The sequence below is a fragment of the Haemorhous mexicanus genome, chromosome 3, assembly GCF_027477595.1.
Source record: "Haemorhous mexicanus isolate bHaeMex1 chromosome 3, bHaeMex1.pri, whole genome shotgun sequence".
Lineage (NCBI taxonomy): Eukaryota > Metazoa > Chordata > Aves > Passeriformes > Fringillidae > Haemorhous > Haemorhous mexicanus.
Window position 1 is genome coordinate 29084658 of NC_082343.1, and position 13387 is coordinate 29098044.

At 37.2% G+C, this 13387-nt stretch overlaps 1 protein-coding gene across 3 annotated transcripts in view; it reads right to left on the reverse strand.

Moving 5' to 3' along the window:
• Nucleotides 1–2887: 2887 nt before the first annotated feature.
• PPP1CB (protein phosphatase 1 catalytic subunit beta) overlaps nt 2888–13387 on the reverse strand; it is a 29615-nt gene continuing 19115 nt past the window's right edge. For all 3 annotated transcript variants that reach the window (XM_059841223.1, XM_059841225.1, XM_059841224.1), the window contains exons 5-8: nt 10764–10835; nt 7544–7695; nt 5867–6001; nt 2888–5237 (exon numbers count right to left, since the gene is read on the reverse strand). In XM_059841223.1, the coding sequence (XP_059697206.1) occupies nt 5133–5237; nt 5867–6001; nt 7544–7695; nt 10764–10835 (464 nt within the window). In that variant the 3' untranslated portion in view covers nt 2888–5132. The remainder of the gene's footprint in view (nt 5238–5866; nt 6002–7543; nt 7696–10763; nt 10836–13387) is intronic.

Sequence of the window (13387 nt, forward strand, 5' to 3'; positions counted from 1 at the left end):
CTAGGCCACGGGCAGTGCACATACTCTACTTTAAGCTCCAGCTGCTGTGACTGTTTCAGGCAGTTTTTCTTGGAAATTATTTTTGTACTCGTGTACTGGCAAGGGCTTGTAGGAGACACTTATTTTGAATTGTTCTTGAAGTCTGATTTCTTGCCACACAGAGATGCATAGATTAGTGAGTTGAAATAGGATACTGGGAAAAAGAATGAAGTGTCCTTATTACCCATTAACATTATTATCTATTTTAACAAGGCACAACGAGACACAAAACAAGTAACCCGACAGCTTAGCTGTTTTCCCAACACCTTGAGAGCTGTGCAGGGAAGATGCTCGGGCACTACCAGTTCCATTAATCCATAGAAGATGAGAATTTGGCAAACCCAAACCAAGTACCTAAACCTGCATCTTATCTGCACAACTGCTTTACTGACCCAACACCAAGTTACAGCCACACAGTTTTCAGCGTTCAGCCCAACATGGCCTGAAGGTCCTTCAGCTTTGATCATCCAGTACGTGCAGAGAGAATGTTTGGTTAGAAGCCCACAAGTTGCATGCAGACACCTGGTTAGATGCTGTCTCCAAAACCTCGATAAACCTTTGGAACAAGGCAAGCAAAATCCACATGATCCAAGTGAAAAAAGGATATACAGCTGCACTGAGAGTGAACTTGAAAGTTCTATTGCTAATTAGCAGAAGCAAGAAAAGTGACAGAACAAAACATCCAGGGCTTTGCTTAAATGTCCCAACCTTGGTGTTGATTCATTGAGTTCCTTTTTATTGACAAGAATGGCTATATGCATGAACTTTATTGCAAACTCTGACATACATCAAAAAACCCTCCCTGTCCTTTAACCCATGGGGACTGAGACATTTGATTGTGCTGTTGACATCTTGGCCCCAGCATAAGGAGAATTCTCTTGTCCTTGCTTTTCCAAAAGTTCATTTGAAGCCAAATATTCACAATAATCCTCATGTACATTCCAAAGCAGATGGATACTAATCACAAACCAAGCTGCAATTTGAATGAGCTCAAAAGCAATACAACACTGAAGTACCACTGTCTCTGCTTTTGCTAAGCTGCAATATTACCTGGCAAGTTTGTATAAGGCATCTTCATCTCTAACCAAGATGGCAGCAAGGACAGTCCCAGAAAGACCAGCCACGGACACAAAAATTAATTGTCTGCCAGCCAGAAGTTCAATACCTAGTTAAAGACTAGGCCTTTACAATTGTTATCTACATAAGCCTCTACAAAGCAGAATCCCTTTTCTGTTAACCGCTGAGCTTTACATTAAAGGACAAGCATGGAACATTTTTGTCTGTCATCTACAAATTCTGAAGATTCCAGCTATTCAGTTACTCTCAGATCACCTTCAGTTCAACCATATTCAACAGCAATAGTGTCTTTTATATTTCTATTACTTGAGAGCAAGAAAAATGTGTCTCCTAACCCCAAACTAATCATACAGAGCTCCAGCAATTCAATCTGACAGGTTCCACTTCGACTTATTGAAAGATAAGCCATAGACAGGAACACTTCTTCATTTAAAGATACCCTTTTGTTCATTGATTTTGACTTTGGCAGAAATACAGCAAGGTGGATTTCTATGACCAAACAAGCTTACAACAAGGATGTAAGGTTACTGACCTTAAAAACAACCTCCTTCTGCAGATCAGATGAATTTCCATCAGTTGCCCAGACAAGTGCGTGCATGCACAGCAGTGCACAGCACTGGGATGCTACAAGCTGATGTCACACCTACCCATTGGCCTCCCTCTCAGCAGAGAGTACACTACCAACAGAGATTGTCTTCATAACAGGATCCTGAAACTTGGTGACACCTGGCAGCAGGACACTTGCAATTAATCACACTAAACTTAGAACCAACTCAGACTTCAGTGGCCACAAGTATTCCTGTGTGTCCATATGCAGCAAACCAAATGTACTCCACTACAGCAGTTTTTGGAAATACATCAGATCACTACAAACAATGTGCTAAACAGAAAGTGTTCAAGGTACTAGAGCAGCACAACCACAACTATATGAAACTTTTTTCCTCCCTTAAAGCAGTGAACAATTATCTATGCATAGAAAACACTAAGCATTATAAAGCATACAAAAAAAGTGATGCAAAATAAGACTCTTGTTCTCAATCAACACAAAAGAGACCATAGCTGCATCCCTTGCAGCATATTTTAGATTAGTATTTGGGAAATTCAAAATGCCCATCAACCAGAAAGGAACAAGACAAGAGGTTGTGAGCCACGTGTACTCTACTACAAACATGGAATGAATATTACTGTCAGATAAAGATGGGGGGGGGGGGTAAACATGGCAAAGCAAATCTCAAATGGTGTAATGTTTTATATGCCTCTCAACAGCCCATATGAGAATGCTCCTGTTTATTCCCAGCCCACTACCTGTGCTATTTAACAGCATTCAAGGCTTCTACAGATAAGATGCTTATGTGAAAAAAAATTATTAGCCATTAGACCACCAGCAATTTCCGTAGAAGAAAGTTAATTTTATCCTTGTAGAATTAGACCGAGGTTATTTTTTAATTTTTTCTAATTCTCCCAGAACAGACAATATTAAAACCAGAGATCCATACTAACCCTGCAAATGTAATCTGAAGTGGTGAGTTCGGTTATGTATCAAGCTTGCTTTTAGTATGGAATACCAGTCATATCTGTAGGGGTAAGATTACTACAGCATGTGTGTTTTCCACCATATAGATGATGAGCGACGTTAGCAGACATTCCAACTCTCCAGAAATCAAAACAACATTCAAATAATTTCCAAATGACTGCTGCTATATAAAAACAGCAATTCTTCAGAATACCAGCACCCAATGTGGCTTACTAGTGCCATTAAACAAACTAAAAATTTCCTGTATCTTTAGGACACAGAAGAAGGCCCGAAGACTTTATTTTTCTTTTGACATAGCATCTGTAACACAAGCGAGCATGTTAGGTACTCACATAACATACAGCTTTACACCTGGACATTTTATGATACAGAAGACATTGTTCCAGAAACAAAAGAAAAATGGAGAAGGATTAATCCAGATGTTTGGTAACACGTAGAGGCTGGCACTTGGTAAAACCCAGCATTTTCAAAACTTGCAAAAATAAATCTCAAGTAAGCAATGATTTAGAGCAGGAAGTAACCATGTCAATGCTTACAGATTAGATTTCATTAATTACCTTGTCTCAAACTGCAGTTACTCTCACACAGCTCTTAGCACTGACTTTCAAGAACAAGTGTCTTTGAACAATGTCCAAAAAATCTACTTCATTTTATTTTAAGCATTGAAACTGGTGTTTGCCTCAAAGCGGGGTAGAATAAACCATTGGTCAAAACCACAGACCAACCCAGTATAAATCAGTAACAGATAGATATATTGTAAGATTTCCTTCTCTTTTAAAACAACCAACTCCACATGTTTTGAGTAAGTCAGGTATGTTAAAATAACCAGTCAGACTTCATTCAAATGAATTAGACAACTTTTACTAAATGAAAAAACCTACATTTAAAATATGCATTTAAAACAAAATGGAATTAGAAAAGAGACTTAAATCCATTTTAAAGACTTGCTCACTGTGTCAGAAATCAATATATCTCTTGCATTATATAATGTGCCAGTTCATAAAACATAAGTTACTAGAATCCTCAATTTAACATTTTCAAAGACAATACTGAAGTCAAGAGTTTTACATCTACTGATGCACATTTAGAATGGTATAAATCTGCAGCCTTCCCCCAAAGAATCTAACAAATTTGACAGTATTCAGTAAAAGCTTTTGTAGTTGTGTCCAATGAGTATTGCATCCTAAAGCATCACAAATCTGTGTGCCTTTCATTTATCCTACTATATATTTTGTATCTTCTCTATATCTTGCCATTTGCCAATGTTAACTCTTTTAATAAAGGAGAGAACTGAAAATACTGCTTAACTCTTGATCACATACAGAAATTATTGCTACTATAGTACACTACAAAGCAGAAGTCTATACAATAGAATATGAAATTTGATCATGAAAATCCAAATGATAGATTCTTTAGTGACGTAAGCCTTACTATAAAGTTGGACATTCCTGTAGCATTTTCAGCTCACCACCCACCATCTAGCTTATTGTATGTTGAAGAACATGCATTTAAACACACCCTCTTCTGAAAAAGAATGTCAGCTTTCAAAGGCTTAGCTAATAAGGATCTTCATGTTCTGTGGAACTATGTAAAATGAATTTTGATGCAGGTAGGAAGTTACCTGGAAGCTAAGCATGCCAAAGGTGTTTCATGCTAATAAAACTAAAGCCAAGGTACCACTAAATCAAGTTACCAACTAATAGGCAATACCATTTTTGTCCTAAGTTAAATGAAGTGCCATCGCACAGTGTAATGTCAATAATTTAAAATAGTGTAGTGCACAAATTCATTGTGTGGCAGATTAAGTTAAAAGGTCAGGACAGGTTTTTCTGTCTTAATGTACGTTGGCTGCCAAGCTGTCCAGTCTGGGCATTTGGGACTCAGTTTGCCTTTTAATCACTACTGTACTATAAACTTTGCATTATAATGGGGCACACAGCATTATGATGAGAAAACAAGGGATTAGGGGGAGGATAAGAGATCAATGGCTGTTCTAGAAAGCCCCTTCCTCATATCAATTTCAAAGAGCCAGGAAATAAGACTAGATACCATATTCCGCATCATTCTAGCTACAAAATAACCAAAGTAAAAGCAAATAAGCAACAATAAGACCACATTACACAAATGGAACATCATGCTCTCATCTGGTTTAACTATTACACCAAGTTTTAACTGGGATGTTGGTCAACTTTAAAAACCGTGGTAAATGTGAATATGTAGTTGAAATAGTTTTTCCTAATTTTTTTTTCTCTCTATGCTGGATATTAGAACTTGGAGCTATACTTGTTACAATACAGTGTCGCACATCTTTCTACTAGAAAAATTAATAAAGATCCTTTACCCGTCTCTTTAAGTTAAACGTGTGACATCATAAAGGGTGTCAAATGGCTGGATGGTTTTACAGTGCACACTTATTATATACTGTAATATGGAGTTTTGTCCTTGACAGATCTGATGGTGTTTTCTACATTATTTCCTTTCTTCACCTCTTCTTCGGTGGATTAGCTGTGCGAGGTGGAGTGACTGGACGCCCAGAATTCAGTCCACCATACTGGTACTTGGCTTTCTTTTCAGATGGTTTCAATATCTTAGAGAAAATAAAGAAGGTCCTTTGAGTCAGCAATAACTAAGAACATTTCAAATACTGTTAAGCCCACATGAAACCTTGTTCAGCAGGAACAACAGGGATGAGAATGGTAGGGGTGGCAGAAATCACATCACAACCCTACAAATTTCTTAGTTCTACATGCAACAGTAACAGCAACTTTAAATTCTTCCAGTTCTACCACTGCATTGAGGTGGAAAGGGGAAAGAAAAGGGGCTGAAAACACATCCAGGAAGGAATAGGAATAAAATTTGATCAAAGCAGCCATATTAAAAGGGTCCCTATAACCATTAGTTTGTATAATTGTGTACTCCAATCACTAGGTATGACAAAAAAAAAAAAATCACCCAATTAAACTTTAAATTTTGAAATGAGCATTTGAATAGAATAAACAACTTAATATGTGATACTTTGGAAATTGTCAAATTCCAGTTTTCTGGAGAACAGTTGGTTTGCAGTTCCAGTTGGTCACAAATGCCAGCCTCCTGTGCAGTTCTCTCTGTAGCCCAAGAATATTGCTTTACACTAACCACCAGCACATCAACCAGCACACTAACGTGGTCCATACAGCCCACACTGTACAGTTGTTTTAATGCACAAATATACCATACCTGGAAGGAGCACATCAGAGTTTCATCCACACTCATCATGCCTCCTGCATTGTCAAACTCTCCACAGTAATTTGGAGCTGAGAATAGGGTGACCAACTGCCGTTTAGCAAAGAACTCGTATCCATCTTCAACCACCTGTCAACACCAGAGAAATCAATATGGCTTACATACGAAGTTTTGAAGAAAAAAAAAAAAAGTCTCTTGAGGCAAACTGGACTTTTTTATTAGAAAGAAAAAAGGAACTCATCAAAAAGCTATTTTATGTCTTGACTTTCAGACAGGAAAGTTCACTCATTTTATCTTACCTGACACTGAATGCCAGGCCAGACACTATACTCCACGTCTGACACTTCAAATGTTAAGCACACATCAGCTTGACTGTTTAATATTTTCATAGTTGAAGTCCAGTCATACACTGCCAGTGTAAGGATTCCCAGCACTTAATGCTTTATACACAGAATGTGGATGTTTGACCTAATTAGTTTGGAGCACACAAGGTCTGGATACCACCTTCACTGCAACTTGAAACTATTAAGTTTTGCTTAAATTGGTGTTGACTGCTCACACCTCAAGTGTAGGCGATTTTAGAGCATCAAAATTATAAAAAGAGAGTGATTCTGCCAGATCTTGCCTAAGAGCATAATACACCTTTACAATTGTGCAAGTAGTATGATGCATCAGCTAAGGATGTTCCCTCTTTTCTGAAATAAAAGCTTCATGTTACAATGTATTACAACAAATACACCCAATTGCTCCCTTTGGTGCAATCATCATGATCTGCAAAAAGATATCATCCTCCTTTTATAAAGAACTGAATCAACTATATGACTACAGAAAATTGTCAGTAATCTTGATCAGCAGTTAAGAAAGTCAATCAGCATGTGGAATCAATACTTAATCTTCTCTAAAGTTTTAGCAATAAAATTACAAAGAAAAAAGTTTAAGTGTTCCAATAGTGTACCCAAGCCTAACAGTGACATAGAATAAAGAGCCTATTTTTGTTTCACAGCAAGAGGGAGCTTCTAAAATAGACTAAATAATGAAACTGAAATGTTATACAGGAAACTGAAACCTGATGTCCACCTAACTAGCACTCTTGCTCTAAGTAACCTAATAAAAAAAGTGTGCAAAGGATTAACAATGCAAAAACTGCCTGACTGAAATGTGAGGAAATAAAAACAATCTATGCCAAAATACTCTGGATAGCTGAACCAAAATACTGGCAACAGTGAAAGTTTTTATGTACAGACTTGTTTGTAGAGATAGTCAAAATGCATTTAATATTTCCATGAAGCAAAGCAGAGGTAGTTCAAGCCACAACTACCAGGGAATTGTCTGCTGGTGAAAGTGAAGAACTCAAACTTCAGTGTAAATCTCAAATTCAAGTCACTCTGCCCCTCTAAATCTGGAGATTTTTAGCTGCGATGTTCACATACATCAGTCTAACATTTAACAGAGAGTACAAAAGGAAGACATCAATGGAGAAATCCAGTGTTAGTATTCTACTCAACAGACACACAGTTCAACATGAGCCAACAGAAAGACACAGCCTTTATAGGCCCTTTATTAGAAAGATTGTTTTCTCTAGAAATAACACAGTGCAAATTAAGTTCCAAATATACACCACTGATAGGGAGCAGGAGAGGTTTTAAGAAGCAACAGCAGCAAAATTCATACCTGATGAGCTCGACAGATCAAATCCAGATCATGACGATTCAGAAATTTACTGACCACATCAGCACCAAAAGTGAAAGAGACCCCACGATCATTTTCACCCCAACCTTGCACATCTTTGTCTGGGTCAGACCACAGCAGGTCACAGAGCAAACCTTTGAAAGATAACAGAAATGAAAATACCAGTCTTAGGAGGTATTTCATAATGCAAACCAGTTCTATTGTAATTACCAGAGCAACTCTCCTAAAGAAAATAAGCCTTAACAACAAATGCAACAATAGTTAAACTGCAACTCAGACAAAGAGTACAGTGTGAATCTCAAGATTGTTTACCCCCTCACCACTGAAAATGCCTTGAGATGAAAGAAGTCAGATTCAAATAGCTCTCTGAAATAATCTTTTATTGTAATATTCAGTGTGTTTACAGTGAGCATTAAAGGAGTTTAAAAATATTAAAGTGCTTGTGTATTAAAAGGCAACCATCAATTTCACAGCTCACCGAGAAAGCTTAGTAAATTTGAAAGTCCTATGCAAGGCCAGTCATAAAGGCAGCAAGTAATTCTGTACCTTAAGTTTCTGAACACAAACAACTTTTGATTCTTACTTTTCCTACCATTCACAAAGAACCTTAGATGACTAAATCAAAATGTAACACAGCAAAACACTGGTACATCGTCTCACGTAGCACTGTCAATTTGCTAGGACCCCAGCTGACTGTTTCAAAAAGCCTCGTGACAGCCAGCCTGGAAGCTAAGCTAGAACAATAAGCCTCTCTGGCATTTCAGCTCTGGTCAAGATCTTTTTTTTTTTGCTGCCAACAAAAGGTCAGCCAACTCTGGAGTTAACACTGGGTATTAAAAAAGATTTCTCTAGATCAACTGCAGTGCCTTTACACATATAGAACTTTCCATAAATATTAGCATGAGAAAGAACCAGGCCAATCCAACTGCAATACAAACAAACCCCCGTCTGAAAGGCATTTCACAGCTTTCTGTGAAATTGTACTTTCTTCACCGGTGATGACCCATAGGCATGTAAGTACTTAACAGCATTGTCTCACAATTTGAAAGGTAAGCCAGAAGGCTCCTTCATCTGCTATTCAGAAGTTTGATTGACATTTACATTTGGTTACTTGCTAAACAAAATATTGAAGATGTTATTTCTTAAACAACAGATCCTTAAAGCTGTAATCAAGCAAACCAGTGTTTGAAACCTATTGTGCAACTACACCATTTCATGTTTACATATATTTATCAAATGGTCTTCAGTGCCAGACACAGCTCCTCTCTAACAACAGGCTAAAATTTGATTTGTTTTTAGAAGACAAAGAACAGAACAAGTACAACTGGATTTTAGATAATATTTCCATCTCGAGAGAAACTACTGAATACAGTCAGGGCATGACAAAAACTTTACTGAAATTTAGTTCTATATTGAGTAACTTTGTTTTTCAAGAGAATAATTGACCTGCAATCCCTAATGGCTTCTTAGCATGAGTTTCCAGCAAGCGATAGAAGATGCTTGTCTCAGCTGTTTAGCAAGTACTTCCTTCTATTCTTTCCCCAAAATCAAATAATCTTTAGGGTCATACAGAACAACAGGCAAATCTGTCCTAAGAGGTGTTTAAATTGCAATTGAAATTGCAAAGCTTTTTTTCATCAGGCTAGAAGAAGCCATCATAATTTTCTAATCCTAGCACAGCCACATGATCATCTACCGAAACTTTTGTATCAATACAAATATTCCCCAAGTGACACCCCTCCACAAAGGGTTAGCTTTGAAGAGCTTAAAACTTTAATGGAAGTGAGACTACTTCAATTTATTTTTAATTTTCTGCAAGATTTACTTCCGTTATGTAAAACAGGTTTTCTTAAATAGGTCCAAAAGATGAAGACCTTTGTCATTGTACACATGCCTCGGATGGGACATTTCATTTTAGCTCTGACAGTATACACACAGCTATTGCTTCTGAAAGCAAAATTACTACACGAAACAAAAGCCTTTAACAAAAAATCTCCATACTTATTTTTAGGAGGTACTAAGAGGAGCGATGATTTCAGTGGAGTGTCCATGGAAACAAGAACTACATTCTGTAAGGGCATTCCTGAAGTGGGGGTGCCTCAAGCACTATTATTTGCCTGCTGAACAAAACCATCTTTTCTGGGAATGCTGATATATGCAAAGATTGACTTGTTTGTGCTGACATTTATTTGGTTATGCACTGAGTGAATAAATAGCATAAAAGGACAAACAGTGTAGTAATTTATACTACAGAAGCAATCACTCATCAGTCTATAATGCATCTTAGTGTCAGGAGTGTATATCCTGGCTTGCACAGAAGTGGTGTTGTTTAAGGGACAGTAGATATATAAACATTAGTCCCTGAATTACTCCATGCCAAGAAACATTACAGGAAACAGAATTCTTCTAACTTATTTGTAACTTATTTTCAAAAAAAGGTTCAGATCTTGTATTTCCTCTGAAAGTCAATTTCAGACCACTGTTGAAATCAACACTTTAAAAAGTATCCCACTGTACTGCTCAACAGTCTCTTCAATCCACTAGTAAAAAAATCAGTAATAAATGAGACACTGAGCAAGACTGATTAAACCATTCAAAAGAACACTGTACAGAAAGCACTAACAATTTGCATCCAACATTTATAAACAGAACAATAACCTAGTAGAAGAAAATTTCACAACTAGTACATTGATAGATGCAATTGAAATCCCAGCTGCAGTGAAGTAAGAGCTGCATTTTTCAAATTTAATGAGGAAGGAGACAAATAGAGAGAAGCCCAAACACCCAGGAAATTTAACTCTTGTACTGTTTAACTTTGAACAGTTACATTTTTTGAGAGACTAAAAGGTTTATGTGTGCCTAACCAAGGCAAGGGGAACTGCCTCTTCAGTTTCCTTTATCTTTCATTACATTTCTAAGATGTTTTAAGGGAAACTTGTGAATAATTTATGAAAAAACAGGTATCAAAAAACATACCCTACTCTGCTATGACAAACAACAACAACACCACATACAACAGCCTTTAACACATCAGATAACATGGCCATCAGGAAGAACAGGGCTCACATCCTATACAGGCACCAAGGAATATTGTACTATTGTACTGTGAACAGAGGTTGCGTTCACTACATTGCTTGCACAGAAATTGATTAAACCTGTTTCATCATTAAGACTTATTTACAGTAAATTCCATCTCACTCACCTGTGTCAGGAACATCTGTAGGTCTCATAATTCTCCGGATCTGCTCCATTGACTGGAGATCTGGAGACAGTCCTGTAAAAGTACAAGAAAACAAGTGACTCATATACGTATTTTACCTGTGGAAAGGGTTCCAGAGAACACAAGATTTGTGGTTCAAAGGCACACAGCATCCATTGTTTCCACTGCAACATAAACAAAAGGCAGTTTGCTATAAGACAATTAAGTTGCTGAATAGAGGACAGAGAATAATGCAAGTGAAATTAGCAAGGAGTTCTCATCACCATCCTTTTAGCCATGGAGGTTGTCATCTATTGTAGCTCAGCTGCTTAAGTCAATTATAAAATCACGGTACTTGGATTACTCAAAATCCAAAAACACTTAGTACAGACACAGCTATCTTTCAATAGTTTAGTCATCAACATGCAACTACAATTAAAGCATGGAATTCCAAAGCCACCCTTTGAGGAGTTTACACACCCTAAAGCTCCTCTGCTTGGGGCATACAGGCATGAAAGAGAGCCTGCTAGATGCTACAGCATGCTAACGTGTCCTTAAATAAGGGTCCTAGGTGTTTTAAATGACTTAGGCCAAGGTATCCAATTAAGAAAGCTGCAAATTCGAAAATAGAACATGAAGACCTAATTTGTGATGAAACACATTTCATGTTAACAAACCATACCAATTTGACTCAGTCCAGAACTCTGAACAGGAGAGAGAAAGCTGTCATTGGAAAGGTCATTTCACCATGTAAAATAATTTCAGAGTTTGCACAGTGGCAATGTATATATTACAAGAACAATGATATTTGACAGGAACCAAAGCATTTGATACAGACTTGAGGAACTTTTCTTCAAGTATGAAGATTTTAGATTATTTTTCTTGAAGCAGTCTTATGGTAAAAGCCTTCTATCATCATTAGCTTGCTAAAGCTGTTTTCATGCTCTTGCCTTGAGGTTGTAAAGGATTGTAGAAATCTAACAGTAAACTACTTAAAGGGAGTATTAATCAAGTCTATAAACACAACAACACAGGAATAATAATATAAATTCTAGTAGAAAATCACCTTTTAAATTTTGACAAATCTACCACTTCCCCTTCCCCAGATCTGATCTATTTGCACACACACATTACATTAGCCCACGGCACCACACCCAGAGATTGCAATGGGCAGTCTCAGCGAAATAAACACAATCAGTCTGTGACTTTCTATGAAGTTACAGTTTTCAGCATTTCAGGCTGTACCCAAAATAAATCTTTAATCCCTGGAAGAGTTCAAGGCCAGACTGGATGGCACTGAGGATCCTGGTCCAGTGGAAGGTCCCTTGCCCACAGCAAGGTCATTGGGAACTAGATGACTTAATATTCCTTTCAACTCAAAGCACTCCATGAGTCTTTAAAAGGAAATGTTACTACAAACCATGTCTCAAACGTGTGGCTGTCCATTTTTGTGCTATTTTGCATTATTGGAAAACAGCAAAACCCTATGGAATTGCCTGCAGGTTTGCAGACTTCTTCGTAATCATTTCTTTTCCAAAGTATTTTCCTAACTCCCCTTGCACACAAAGAAATAGCTAATGTCTCAAACTCATACCTACAGAGAAAAGTCCTACATGATCAGAGTTGAACGGAGGATATAAGAATGCCAAAACTCATTGTAAAACTGCTGCCAGTAAAGCGATTGCTGAAACCTAAAGCATACTAAAAGTACACAATTAAGTTGTCTTGTCACAACAGCTAAATACAGAAAAAATACCTTTAAGTATACTCAGTATATTATATTTTTGAAGAATAAGACCACCTCTTCCCTAAGGGAAAGCAAATAATTCTCATTACTCCTAGCAGACTCAACAAATTTGATTTGAACCACTCTTTGATTGTGTGGAATTGGTAAAGTAAGTGTGATAGGTACTAATTTCTATAGTGTAATCTTTGAATACTATGTAAATTAAGTAGCGATAAACATCAACATCCAGTTTAATGTCATTAATGCCACAAGAAAAACAGAATTCCAGAGCCTAAAAATACTACATAAATGCAGTATTTTACTGTACAATCACAAATCCCATCTCAGAGCTTCAACTGAGTGTGGTAAGACCAATGTATTCCATCAATATGACACTACAATATGGACTTCATTTATAGAAACTTGAAACTAACCATGTAAGTTCTCTAAAGATTAGAGCTAGACAGTGCTGTCATAGATAAGAAGACCAATGCTGTACAGAATACAAAGCAAAGAGAAAGGGGGAAGTTGAGAATGGTTATGGAATAAGCTTTAATGAAGTGAGATAAAGAGCAAAGTCAGACATTAGTTGAGAGGACAGCCTTAAAAAAAGAACAAATTATTACATGTGCGAGGAATGTGGGAAGAGAGGGAGCTGATGGAAAAGATACAATGAAAGATGCTCTCACTAACTTGAACATTTAAAGACAGGGGTAGCAAGAGAGGTCTGAGTTATACTGCAAGATGGATAACTCAAAACAGATATCCAGAAAAGTTTAGGTAAAAGAGATGACTCAATATATTAAGCTATTGTAGATGGCCTACTGGGGTTGAAGTTAGGTGCCTTTTGTTTTACTATGTTATGCGGTTTTGCAAAGTTTTATTATATCCCAGAGGACAA